Source organism: Cyrtonyx montezumae, unplaced genomic scaffold (assembly GCF_038088225.1).
Source record: "Cyrtonyx montezumae isolate F1298 unplaced genomic scaffold, pur_monq_1.0 scaffold_26, whole genome shotgun sequence".
Taxonomy (NCBI): Eukaryota; Metazoa; Chordata; class Aves; order Galliformes; family Odontophoridae; genus Cyrtonyx; species Cyrtonyx montezumae.
The window spans coordinates 3,046,128-3,060,402 of NW_027072003.1; the positions used below are offsets into that span (position 1 = coordinate 3,046,128).

General features: G+C 49.7%; 1 protein-coding gene across 1 annotated transcript; it reads right to left on the reverse strand.

Moving 5' to 3' along the window:
• Positions 1-845: 845 nt before the first annotated feature.
• CAMK1G (calcium/calmodulin dependent protein kinase IG) lies at positions 846-8,575 on the reverse strand. The gene is made up of 12 exons (XM_065740202.1): positions 8,484-8,575; positions 6,737-6,865; positions 6,330-6,404; positions 5,965-6,103; positions 5,739-5,862; positions 5,119-5,194; positions 4,481-4,593; positions 3,961-4,039; positions 3,544-3,631; positions 2,407-2,792; positions 1,757-1,887; positions 846-937 (listed from the first exon to the last, which is right to left on the reverse strand). The coding sequence occupies exons 1-11, from the start codon at positions 8,573-8,575 to the stop codon at positions 1,794-1,796; spliced, it is 1,395 nt and encodes a 464-aa protein (XP_065596274.1). The 3' UTR covers positions 846-937; positions 1,757-1,793.
• Between the last annotated feature and the right edge of the window lie 5,700 nt (positions 8,576-14,275).

A 14,275-nucleotide genomic window follows, 5' to 3' on the forward strand; every position in this document is an offset into this window, starting at 1 on the left:
GCAGTGCTTCCCTCCTAGGTGTTTCATCAAAGAACCAGAGCGCAGAAATGGAGAATTTTATTTCCATTGGATCTACATAGCAAACCTCTATTTCTATAACTAGGAGAAATGCAATCTTATATTCAAGACGTGTGATGTCAAATGTCTTCTTTGACTTTCTGCCACAGACTTCTTATTTACTGTGTAACACTTTGCCAGGAAGATGCCAGAGGGAGCAGGTCTGCAGCTGCACCAGGAATGCTTCACAGGGGCCTTAATAGACCATTTCCCATCACATTTCTACAAATAACCAACAGGCACTTTACAAAACAAAAATCAGCTTTATTAAGCAAGTATTTATTGTGCAATTACAGACTCGGAAGCAGGGAATTTAGACCTGGCTGTGATTATTATCAGACATATGGAGGTTGCTAGCAGGTTGTCTCCTTTTGTAGCTAAAGTGAGAACTGCCTGGGCAGCTGCTTGTCACCGAGCTGCAGAGAGCTGAAGCCTGGGAGGAACTGAGATCCAAGGAGTGGGAAGGATGCAGGTTGTAAAAACAACTGAGCTGCCACTGAGTAAAACTCTGCATAGCTTTGGTTTATAGGATTTACACTGTGCACTGCACTTGTTATGCATCGGACAACTTAACAGTATACAGAAAACAAAAGCTTACAGCACTGAGCAATGTTGTATGGATAATATACACTGAATATGCTAGCAGCAGCCTCAGACTTGCCCTTGCTGAAGTGCCTTCTCCCAGCATTAACGATCCAGAAGCACACTGAGGTCACTGTGCTGATGGATTCCCAGCAGCACCATGCTGCTCATCACGTCGCTGCTCTCCGTGACGCTGCTGCCCGTCAGCCCCTGGCGGGACACAACCTCCTTTCTTCTTGCTTGCACTGTTGATGTCTGGCTTTGAAGTGCAGAAAAGAGTAAAACAGCCCTTCTGTTTCTGCAAGAGTGAGAATTTCAATTGGGAATTGCACGTTGTTTCACTAGACTGCTGCCTTCACAATGTGCTCTGTTTATAGGTGGCAGCAGCACGGGGGTTAGAAGCAGCTTAGATCCTTTTGTATGCTGCATTTATAAAGGGCTGTTACGTGGCTGATCACTGGAATTGACCTGTTTGGAGTCTGTAGTACATCTTACTTGCATTTGTCTCATCTATTGATCCTTTGTACATTACAGTTCTGTTCATGTGATCTCATCAGTAGAGAAAGTCATAAAAGATGCTAAGATGCAGCTCACTGGATGTAGTTTTCAGGGAGATTTATGCTGGCACGTGCTCACCTCTTAGGAACGTCTGCTCTGCCAGAATCTGCAGTATTTCCTACTGCTTACACACCACATGTCTCAAATATTATCTTCGGAATGAATCTGAGCTATGACCAAACAGGAGGAAACTTTCATTTTCTTACTTCTCTGGTATTTCTTGCTCACCTACAAAGCCAGCATTTCCATGCCATGCTCTCTGTTAACAAAGCAACCGGAACTGACCCAGCTGGACCAAATCTGGGCCAGGGATGGGCAGTTTTTGAGGCAATAATTGCCTTTGAAACCAATTGATTTTAGAGCCACCGGACTGGCCCAAATGGAAGTCAAAGGATGACTTCTTCCTGGAGAGATGGCTTAATTAGGGCCTTTTCTGTTACAAAATCCCTGCAAAATCGATTTGTTTCTGCACAGTCACTTTGCTAGCTGTGCTTTTCCCATTTCCAGGTCGTAATGGGTTTAATTGAAAGCAGCTGGCAGTGGGATGGCGTGCACTTACCTCTGGCGATGGGGGATCCCGCTGGCCGCCTTCCTCATCACATGATCAAACAAACTCCAGTTTGCCCAGTGCCACAGTGAGATGAGTGCTTACCAGTTTTCATTGGAACGAGAACTTCTGATTTAAAATGGCTGGATGGAAATGGAAGAATCGGAAGAGAAAGACTGAGAAAAACAAGACAAACAGCAGTGTTTGTGTTCATTCTGCAGGAGAATTAAAGTTGTGTTTTTAATATAAAGAGTGTCAGCTGCTGAAAGCGAAGGAGAGCTGGAGTGAAAGTCAACACTGCAGCAAAGGCAGGGTCCACTCAGCCAGCAGCAGCTGAGCAATTGGCATCAGCAGCTCTAAGCATAGATCATCTCTGTTTCTGGAAAGCAAATGCACTGATGGCAATGGCAAGCAAACCCCCATCACCTCTGCTCACTGCAAGCCTTGCTGTGCAGCCTGGGCACTGTGCCTCACCTGCTGCTTATACAAGCACAAAAAAAACCCACTTGGCTGAGTACTGGTGCAATGTTTGCTTCTGTTATTTTCCTCCCTCCTCGCTACTCCACCTGGAGCTGGCAACTTATGAGCCAGGCAGTAACTTCCAGGCAGGGTTAGTCCCATGCACTCTGTCAGAAGTTCTGGCTGGTGACCTGGATACCTACTGGGATTTTGCAGGCTTTTTAAGGAGCACTGCCTCAGAGCAGAAGGATGGCTTGGCTCTCTCGTGCCCCATGCACACTGGGCTGCAGCCACACGATCTGGCTGGCGGGCTCTGGTTGTCTGGTGACCCATTCAGCGGGGAGCTTTGCAGCTTGTCCTCTCTCATTCCTGTGCCTTGCTCCAGCGGAGCAGGAGGGGCCACACAGGGGACCTGGGGCAGTGACATGTCCTCGTCCTTGCTGGGCATCGCTGGCTGCGTGCTGCTGGGCGTGCTGGGTCTGGATGCCTCAGATCCTTGTGTAACAGTGACAGTGCTGCCAGCTGCGGCGTGGCCGTTCATGTGCAGCTTCCTCATGTGGTGCACCACGGCTGCGGCGTTGAAGGCTTGCTGGGAAGGAAGAGAAAAACCCCAGAGTGAGCACCCAAAGGCACCGGGCTGTGGGATGGACACATGGATATCGTCCACATGCAGCAGCAGCAGGGTGGTAGGGCTGAGCTGCTTGGTGGTGCTGAAATGTTTGCACAAGGTGCAGAAAGTGCTCCTTCCTGGCATAAACACTGCGGATCCCACAGGCTGCAAAGTGCTGATGCTTTTGAAGGTTACAACTCTTTCTAGAAAAGGAAATCAGGGGGAACAGCTGTAAATTACCCCACAGTGTGAAATGGAGACTCAGGCTGAATTTTGAGCGTATTTAAAGCACTCTAATTCACGAGGTTCCTATGATATTCCTCTCTCCATCTGAAATCTTACAAAAGCTCTTTTGATAAAGACTGAAGTACCATTTTAAGTGCAGGGCTGAAAGGAGGAGAAGCTGGATTAAGCCCACAAACCGATCTGCTGACGGTGCACTGGTTTCACTCCTCCAGCACAAAGGCAGCAACCCTTTTCCCCAGCCCTTATTGTGTTGGCAAGGGCACTGTGATGGCACTATAGTGCGATGACTATGACAAACAGACCAGTGTGCATTGCAGTGTCCAAGCATACCATGAAGAGGAGCTGCATACGATTTTCAGGCACCCTTTGGAGGAGCTCAGGTTTTGGGTGCTTACCCATGGCCGAAGCCTCGCTTATTGCTGGATGGCAGCAACTGGCGTTTGCTATTGAAATGGCTCTGGGCTCCCAATGGCAAACAGCTTACCCTCCATTTGCTCTTTGCAAAGTTTTTCTGAATCTGAGCGCTGACAGATGGGTATATGTCACGGTGAAGGGCTGTATTTCCATTAATCCTGCAGATGGGGAGAGAAGAAAATGGGCTCGTAGGCAGATGGCATTTGTAAGTCATTCCACATTCTGGAGGCAACTAACTGCTTTGTACATTCAATCAGCAATAATTAAACCCAAAGGAAAAACAGCAACAAAATGTAACACAAACACACACTTCAAAGCTCGGAAAAACCCAGAATGGGATTTCTTCTTTGCCTCTGTTTATGGAGACAAATATTACGCAAATTGCATCTTTAATTATTCATTGTTTTCCTTCTTTCAAGGGAGCAGATGGGGGCACTGCCAGGGGATGGGGGACCCCTCGCTGCCATCCGTGTCCCCCTGCTCTCACCATGGGTGCCGCAGGGCTTCTTCGCAGGAAAACCTCGTGTCCGGGTTCTTCTCCAGTAAGTGCTTGATGAAATCCTTGGCTGTTTGGGGAAAGCAGAGTGAAAAGGTTATTTTCTCCCCGTTCCAGGAGATGATCCTAATAGGAGAGGGCAAATGCTGGTAGATAAATGTCACAAAGGTCAGCCTGGGAAGGAGGAGTTCCCACTGCTTCATTACAGTGGTGAAGGGAGAGATCTGTGTCAACAGCACATGTACCTAATTTCAGCTTAGATTGGGTGAATGTGAACTGAGTTCCTCGCTGCCAATAGAAAACATAGAAAAGTCAGAGCTGAGCAGTTTTAGAAGTTGCTCTAAAGAGCAGCCTCCTATTTTGTCTTTTTTTTTTTCCTCTTTTCTGTTCTCTCTGCCCACACAGCTCAGCCTTAGCATTGCTGCCCCGCTCTGCTGTGGGCTGTCCCTATGTCTGTTCACCTGTCCCCTTCCCCCGGCCGAAGCAAACATGACATGCCACTGTGCTCTACCTGATTCGGAGATGTCATCCCAAAAGGGAGACTCAAACTCGTAGTAACCTTCCTTGATCTTTTCAAACAGCTTGGACTCGGTCTCTTCGTAGAAGGGTGGGTACCCACACAGCCTGGAACAGAGCAGAAGGGCATGAGTCCTTCAGCTGTGCATCCACACGAGCTTGCTGTGGCCTGTTTGGGCCGGGCACGTGTGTGCAACACGAGGCAGTGAGTAACAGGAGGCTGCTATATGGATCCATCTGTCCCTAAGCGCATGGGGAAAGCTGCAGAAGAGTTAAAAACTCTGCAGCAAAAGGACAAAGCAACAGCTGGAACAGAACTGCATGGTGTGGGAGGAAATGAAACAAAACGTACAGAGGAAGACTGAAAAATAGTTGTGGGCAACTGGAGAAAAACAAAGCATGGGATGAGGCACGAAACAGAGAAAATGTGATTCCTTTCATCCCCGCTCCAGCTCTTGATTCCCACCACCCCTTTCATTTCTATGGTCTGGAGGATCTGTGTGAAGGAGGACTACACTGTGCTGCTGTCACCAGGAAGGACAGGGCACCGCCTCTGTGCTGCAGAGGTGGTGAGGCAGTGCACGAGCTGGGAAACGTGGAGAAGGGGAGGGATGCTGCCCTGCTTCTACTCACAGGATGTAGGTGATGACTCCGATGGACCAGCAGTCCACGGCTTTGCTGTAGGGTTTCTGGGCGAGGACTTCAGGGGCTGCAGGAAAGCAAAAAGAAATGCAAATTGCAAGCGATGGTAAATTCTGGGAGAAGGAGAAGGTCCTTGTGCAGTTGGCATCTGAGAGGTCAGCACGGGAGCAAGTAACAGCCCCATGTACCAGCTGGATTGGTCAATGCCTTCTGTGTTCATGCTGTTGAATAGAAAGACCCACTGAGGACATCTGCCTGGATCCAGAGGCTCTGACCAACAATCTGGATGGAGGCAATGCACTTTGCTTGACACAAAACGAATCCCACAGTGTTAATTTTTTGTTGCTGTAAATTTTCAATAGATACATACCTAGGTCTTAGAAATTACCCTCTCCTTGTGCTTTTAAACACTCTGGGATTTTGTGGTCTCAAAACCCATCAGTGATCCATTCTTTGTGGGGTCCCGCAGTGCCCCTGTGACACAGATCACTGTGTCACGGTGTCATCTGGTGTGCTGTTGTTAAGGTGGCTGTGTGTTTTTCCCTTTCATGCTTTAAGGCCACAGCTCTTCTCCTGGCAGCCCACCAGCCCTCTCCCAGCTCTCAGCTCACCGACGTATCCCGGCGTCCCGCAGGCAGTGGACATGATGCCGTTCTGCTCCATCTTGGACAAGCCAAAGTCTGTGATCATGATTTTGGAGTTCTCTTCGGGAGTAAGGTAAAGGAGGTTTTCAGGCTGTGAATACAGAGAGTCAGAGGTTGAAATTCGTGGTGGAGAAATGAAGATAGAGCTACGGGATGGAGCTTGGGAAGTCTGTGGCCGAGGGACAGGCTGCACCTTCAGGTCGCGGTGGACGATCCCGTTTTCATGGAGGTACTTCACTGCTGTCAGGACCTGGTGGATCACCACGCTCGCATCTTTCTCAGTGTAGACCCCTCGTTCCAGGATCCTGTCAAACAACTCTCCGCCCGACACCCTGTGGCAGAAGGAGATGGAAAATCAGGCAGTTGTGCCCTCACCTCTGCTCACTTTCTGGCCCTTTGCTGCTCCTCTTGCAGCAGAGCCACTCTTGGGCTGCAGCTCAGTGGTCAGTGGGCTCTCCTGAGTCCGATTTTGGGGCACCAGGAAGAGTTCCTGGCAAAGCTGTGGCTTCTGGTGTGGCTGTGCTGAGCTGCAGTGCACTGCGGCCCTGCTGTACTTACAGCTGCATCACCAGGTAGAAGTGGGTTGTGCTCTCATAGATATCTTCCAAAGTCACGATGTTTTCATGCTTTATTCTGCAAAGAGAATCCTGTGTCAGAAACAAACCTGACAAGGACCAAGTGGCTTTTCCAGCTGAAAACCCAGCAGTCACATTGCTTTAAATGTGAGCAGTTGACAGTTGACCAGGGATGCTGCTGTGTGCCTGCACAACCTGCTGCATTCCCACACCCAGGGCTGTGCTGGTGCTACAAACCCAGCAAGGAATGAGAGAAGTAACTCCACTAGCACACTAATTCACACATTAGAAAGAGATATTTATTTCTTTGCATTAGTTTTCGCTCTGGAGCCACATCTTGGGAACGGGCATTAATCCCTTACATTACAGTGTATGCATGTGTGAACTCACTTTTTCAGCACTGCTATCTCGTTCTCCAAGCTGCTGTCCCTTGTGAGAGGGGACTTCTTGATGCACTTCAGAGCAAAGAGCTTGCCAGTGCTTCTTTGTTTCACCAAGAAAACTTCTGAAAATGCACCTCTGCAAAGAGAAGTGTGAACAGTGGGGAGACAGAGAGGAACAGGGGAAGCAGGAAGAAACAACCTGGCGTGGTTTAACACCAAGTGGATGCTGGTTGTGGAAAGCTTAAAGTCCATGTCCAGCAGCCCCAGAGCTAGGATATGCAAAGCAAGATTTTCCACCCCAAAAAACCCCACTATTTTCTCTGTAATGTTACGTTTGAGTAGTTTATCGTGGGGTTATATTGAGGGAGCAGACAAAGAATTTCCCTGCACTGAAATTAAGTGATGCCCTTCAGGACTGCCTGCAGTGCTAGGTATGTTCCTGATGAGGGTTCAGCTTGGTGCAGCCAGGAGCACGTATCTGCAACCTGTCCTAAGCCTGCAATCCCGTTAGAGGTTTTTCTTAGGCAGCAGAACACGTGTCTCGGGACAGTGACAGTGCATACTTTGCCAGGTCAGTCCCCAATAATCCTCATCAAACGAGCAACAGATTAATTAGTGGCAGTTAAATGGAACGAGCCACTGAGCCTGCAACCCTGCAGGGCAGGGGTGGGTAGAGTGAGGAAGGTGAGCACGGTGGAAGCGTGCTGGTGGGATGCTATTGCAACAGACTGCTAAATAAGAGCAGAAAACCTGTAGCTCCCATCATCCCCTAAACAAAGAACACAGGGCACTGCACTGACAGGTTTGGTCGTGCAGTTGGTGCTGGAATCTTCTCCTTATTCCGTATTTTCCCTTTTCATCCCTCTGAACTCTGAAGGCTGCTTCATGGAAATGCTTGCCACACTCCTGAGGGCTCTCAAGGAATGGGCAGCAGTGGCCTCACAGAGGTCCCTAATCCGATGGCTGAGGATTCCCCTTGGAGATGATGGGATATTTCCAAGTGGTTTTAAATCCCAGATCTCCATTTGCTTTCCTTGGCCAGCTGAAGCAGCGTGTGTGGAACAAATCTTAAACCCTAATACCAAATTATCCTATTAATGTAGTAGTAGGAAATGAACAACCTACAGATCAGATGCTGGGGCATCTGTTCTGTGTATCTGTCCCAAACAGTTTATAATAATTATGCCCCTTATTAAAAAAATATGAATCAACAAGTTGGCAAGGAGAAACCAAGCCTTTCTTCTTGCCTTCTTCCTTTAGAGACATTTGCTGGGGGATAGTCACTGATTTCTGAGGCTGACCAGGAACACCATAACTTAAAACAAAGCTGAGCTTTGGCATAGCAGTATTGGGAAGCCTTGCTGTGGGTTCTACAACCATGGAAGATCTGGAAGGGCAGAATTTCCTGCTGGAGGTAATTCAGTCCCTCCTCCACCACCTTGGAAACGCTTTCTCATCTCATTCACACCAATAGGCAAATTAAGCTGTTAACTCACAGGAAAATATCGTACAACTCGAGCAGCCACGCTCTCGATTCATCCTTCAAGTGACTCAGGGTTTATGAGATAAATACACGGTGTTATTAAACCTCTCAGAGCCATCCCTTGACCTTGCTTGACTTTGCAGCAGCAATGGAAAGAGCAAAGCCCCAGCCAGGCTGCGACAGGCTCAGAGGGCAGAGCAGGGCTTGGGATGCAGTGCATGGGGAGTGTGCATGGGGCTGCGGTGTGGCTGCACCTCGGGGCTGTACTTACGACCCCAATGCCTCCATGAAGATGAACGTCTTTCTGATATTGCTCGTCTGCTTCTTCCAGGAGCTGCCATCATCCTCTTCCTTGCGGCCCATCTCCTCCAGAGTGGAAGCAGGGAACGCTGAGAGGGAAAGGGATGGAGAGCTGAGGGCTGTGGTGGGTGCTGGCACGGGGAGCAGGAATGGCTCGAGGTGCCATGCACAGAGCTCTCCTGGGTGCAGACTTATTTTACACCACTGAAGTATGGGGAAGTGATGCTGCTTTTGCAACTCAACTGCTGTTGGTGCTGTGCACTGCCCGCTCCAGCTGCTAACACTGGGTCAGCTGGGCATTGCACACCACAATGCTGCCTGGTCAGTGCCCTCCTCTGGTTCACGCTGGTCATCACAAACCTTCCTATTGTGCCAAAAGCCCTTCTCATTAGTATGGCTGCTAGTTTTAGGGTGCAAAGTTTGGTGCAACAAGGAACTCGGAACAACCAGAGCTGATCTAACTTATTACTTGAGAAATAAATAAGTTTGTGTCTTGAGACTGCAGGAAAGGGAACTGACAGAAAATGGTCTGTCAATCTGCTGTGGGCAGCTTACACTGCTGCTGTCTAATTGCTGTTAATTGAGTCATGACCTTCCTGCTCCCTGCTGTGCTCCGTGACTGGTGCCAGCAGCAAGAGGAGAGCAAGAAGAAGAGAGCAGCCCCGGCCCTGAGGAAGAGGATGAAGGCAAAGGAAAACACAGCTGGGTTTTCACCAGCCTGAGTAATCCCAGGGTTATGGTGACACAATGGACAGAGACGGAGGAAAACACAGCTGTGTGCAGTCCAACCCCACCATGCTGGGTGGTGGATGGGAACCCATCACTGGGGTTTGGCTGTGGGATGGCAGGAGGTGTGCTCTGTTTGGAAGCAGCCGGGGATTGTGGGCTGTCTGCCCTTGGCCGGGTCCCAGCTCCTTTCTCTAAGCACTCTAGAGCACTGCTGTCACACAGAGGTGATGCTATGTGAGCTCAACGGCGTGGTGGGAGAATTAGGAGAGCTTACAGAGGGCCTGAGGGGGGTTGAGATGTTATACAAGTGTCTGAGCACTCTTAATAAGATCAGGTCTAACATTACAGAGCCGGGAGTACGCTGGAAGGTGAAACAGAAGCCATGGGATGGGAAAAGTGATGACAATGCTTGGCTTGCCACACGATGGGTATATGAGAGAAATGGGCTGAAAGCAGCCATGGGCATTGTTCTCCCACCAGCAGGAAGAGCTGCCCTGGGCTGCAGGTGTCCTCGGGGCCACAGCTCCTCCTGTGCACAAGTGCTTGGGAAGGGGGAAATATTGCAGCAGAGAAAAAGAGTAGAAAGGTGTTGTTCAGCTTAGGTACTGAATTCCTCCTGAACCTCATTGACCTCCTTAATTAGTGCACCTTTGGGACTTCCAGATCCTTGACACAATTTTTTAGAGGTTAATTTAACACCATGGAAAACCAAACTGACTCAATTGCAAACAGCTAAGGGCTCTGGTCTATGAAATCACCCAAGGCCACCGTGCATTTGACCTTTATTTACCTTCTGTATTCTGATGCATGCGTAATTCTCTCAGAATTACAAATATTAACAAGAAAACAGCCATAATGTTATGTCTGGAATCGGTGAAGTCCAAAAGTTCTCCATAAAAATGGTGCCCAATGAGTACAAACCTCTTCTGAGCCTCAGAAATGGAGTTTCCACTTTACAGTCACCCATCCATCCCAACCACTCAATCTCTGCAGGACTGGAACTTCAAGCCAAAGCAGTTTTAAGCAGAGACGTCCAACTGGGGACGGAAGGTGTTTCTGATTTAGAATGGGTTTTCCTTCTAGAAGGAAGACAGCAGCATGTTTTCTTTGGTCTCCCGTGAATCATCTGTTGGTTTTATAGTTTATCCTTCTGTCGCTCCACGCACACAGCATTTGGTTGTGCTGCTGTCTGGAGGGAGGGCTGGATGAATCGCTCTGGCTCCGTACACGTGTATTTGATTTCCTGCTTTCTCAGTTTTTCCCTATCACTGCGAACAAGTCATTTCCTGCCTCGCTGAGAGAAAGGGGAGTAAGTGGTGCTATTTTGAGAGCAAAATAATCCAGTGTTTGAACTGCCCAAGATGTAAAGCTGCATACGTACTCAGGCAATAAATACTCGCCCGCTTTCCCCCTCCCTTGCACCAGATTGTGTTCTTTTCAGCACTGTTTCCTCCGCTGCTCACAGGACCCCATCCACATGGGGCTTTGTGCTGCCTGGCTGTGATTCTGCACTTTGGGACCCAGGATTTTCTCGGTGTGGGCTCTGTGAGTTCATCTTTTCCCACGTCTCTCAGTCTGGTTAAGGCCCTTAGAATCATAGAATCACAAGGTTGGAAAGGACCTACAAGATCACCTAGTCCATCCAGCCATTGCTACCACTTGTTGCACTTCGCACCGGTTCAAGATGTTGGATGCATTTGTTGTTTATTCTGACTCTGCTCCAACACCCTGACCTTCCTCAGCATGTGAGTAAATGGGGTTGTGTGGATCTACGGGCTCAGCTGGAGCTTTGCCTTCTGCAGGAATGCAAAACGTCATAGCAAAAGTTGGGCAGGCAGCCTTCATGATTGGGGCACATTTCCTGCCCTCTTATTGTGCATCAGACCCAGCCTGTGGCCCTCCTCGAGCACAACCCCTGCCCTGTGGGAGGATGCCCACCCAGCAGAGCAATGTGCAGAGGGAATGGGACAGAACACGCTGCTTTCAGTTCCCAACCCACCCAAGGGTCCCCTTGCCCACGTTCCCAGCCACATCTAACTGCACATTGACAACAGTGTGTTAAACCTGCCCAACAGAATGGAAACGCTCAGTAATGAACATACGAAAGGACCTTCGGAGATGGAAAAAGGGCACAGCACTGCCTTCATTTGCTTCCTTTCCCCCAGCACAAACAACTGAGCCACGCGCAGGACTCTGCTCTGCCTAAAAGCAGTTGAGTGGCTCCAACATTGCTGCCTAACCTTTGGGTTCTAACACGGACTCGGTCAATAAACATGACTGCTGCCGTGCTCTGTCTGATCCAGCGAATGACACGTAGCAGCTTGGAATGTAATGAGTGCTATTTTGACCTTGCTTAAGTATTTCCCATAGAAATCCGTTCAGCGTCGTACCTCCCAGTAACAAACCCTACTGCAGGAGAGCACTCGGCTTCTGAATGGACACACTGCACTAGCGAAGAGATCGTGGGCATGATTAATGGTCTTGTGACAAAGTTCCATGTGGAGGGGGAAGGTACACACGCTTCCCTCACGATTCTGCCTTTGGAATCAGAACGAAGTTTAAAGCAAAATAAAGGAATAAATCAATGAAAAGCACACCAAAGCAAGCAGTCTGCGTGTGAACGAATGAGCTGACAGGCCTCTGCGTTCGGGGACAAAAGAACGGGGAAACTGAAAACACAGCTCGCCATTAAAGGCAAAGCCACATCGACCCCCCCACACTGACTGGAAAGCAGCGCGGTCACTCGGTGCTCACCTGCGAGGTCACATATTTCAATAGGAACGTTTTGGATTCCCTACAATAGTTCTGAAGTACAAACACCGGGCAGCAGCGCTCCACGAACTGCTCAGGACCGCACGCGAGTGCTGCGGGGCACCGGACCAACGTGGGTCCTCCGGGATCCTCCCTCCCTTTCAGAGACACCATTCATTGACAAACACAGGCAGGTCAGCCAGCACGCCGCATGCTCTGCTGCACGGATCCGCCGGGGAATGGTTAGGAAGGAAATAAGATTTCACTTACCCAAGTCAGCAGGAACAAAGCGAGTCGGACCCCGGCGCTGCCGCTCGGCTCCGCGGATCTGGGGGGATTAGGGCTGCTGGTGGCAGCAAGCAGAGGCTGCGGGAGGAGAGGAGATGGCTCCGCCGTGCCGGTAGCTAGGCAGCACTTACAGGGAGTCAATTGACACGAGAATAAGCAGCTTGTGGGTGTGCATGTGCGTGCACGTCGCCGTGCATCGCGGCGGCGGTACCTGGCGTGGGGAGCGGGACGGAGCGCGCTGCCCGGGTGGATGGACAGGTGCTCGGATGCTCCGCTGCCCTCCAGCAGCTGGTGTGGAATTGAAGCGGTGCTGGGGGGAATGTGAATGCGATTAGCCTTCATCAAGCGGATGACTTCTCGGGATTAACAATGCCACGTTTGCTTCTCATGATGCTGGAGGGCTGCAGGGCTGTGCAGGGCGCACCGCGAGCGGAGGGACAGCTCCAGCGGAGCGGGTTGGGGGGCTGCTCTCCACCATCCTAATAAAGCACGAAACCCCAGAGAAAAACTCATCGCTGCACTAATTCATCTAATTAATCTCCCTCAGCGGTGTTTTAGACTATTTCGAACCAATCATTGCCTCTGTTTCAACTTGCAGAGCCTCTGCCTGTTGCCTTCCCAAGAAGTGCAGCACATGAGTGTAGGAAACATTCACTATTCTTCAAATCTTCCCTACAGTGTGGAAATTGCAGAGAGGACAAAGCCAACTTTGCTGACTGCACTCTGTTGATGCACACCATCACCCAGAACCATGCACAACAGAGGTCTGTGTTGTCACGTTTAGTTTGGTATCGGGAATAATCAGATCACATTATTTTTCTTAAGATTTGATTATTATTTTTTTCCTCATTAGCTTAATTACAAAGAGAAGGCAGTTTGGAACTCTCCCTGTCTTTGCTGGTTGGACTCCATCAGTGTTAAGTAAAGAGTCAGGGCTGGGTCAGAACTTCTGGGTGCAGAGCAGAGCCTGAAGGTTTCCTTCAGCTCCGGGTTTTGGAGGAATTTGCATTGTTCTGACCTCGAAACCCCTGTAAAGCTTCAACTATTTGTGCCCATAACGTTGTCATGGTGGCTGCAGGACAGCTGGGGATGGCACTGCTGTGACTCGGTGCCTGTGCTGTGCCAGGGCTGCGTGACTGGACGTCCTTTTAATGTTGGTGAGATGAAGGCAAGAATGGCAAAAAGAGGAAGAAAAATGGCCCTGTGTTGGCTCCTTCTCTAGGAAGGCCAAAGCTGCTTCCTGAGTGCTGAGAATGACAGCAGAAGGCAAGGGCAGCACCGAGGGCATTGGATGGAGCTGCACCTGCAGACTCAACAAGGCAGTGGGTGGACATGCACGGAGGAGCTGCAGGGGAAAGCAGCATGTCCTGAGCTGAAATCACTCTGCTAAGGCCGTAATTCCAGATAAAGTGCCACTACTGAGAGGAATCACTGTGCATGAGCATCCATCTGCCCTGCAGTGCCGGGGTCCCTGCCCCATCCCTGGGCTGTTTGCTGGGTGATGTGAGTGCAGTGGGCACTGCACAGCTGGTCGCAGGGTGATGAAGGGGATATGAAATTAAAGGCGATGTTATGCAGGATAACACAATTGCCTTGAGAGAAGTTAAAGGTAGAGATAATGAGAACAAAAGGGAAGTGTTTACTGAGGGAGTCTGGGTGCTGCTATGAGCTGTATTTAAAGGAGAAAGCTGTGATAAACCCACCTGGGCTGGGTGAGGACTCCTCATTTCTGCTCCTGCAGCACCTGCTGCCAACGTGTTACAGATCCTACAGGAGCACGGCCATAACGGGACAACACCAGGAACAGTCAAAGTAGGAAGAAACTTGCCTGATAAAATGGAAAGCAGAGCAGTGGGTGCACTGCAACTCAGGGTTTGGCCTCCAGAGCCACCCAGAAAAGCACCAACAACTGCAGGGAGTGAGAGGGAAACACAACCCTGTTGTGTGCTGTGCAGAGAAATCCACCAACGTGGTGACTCCTGACTTTGCCAGGAG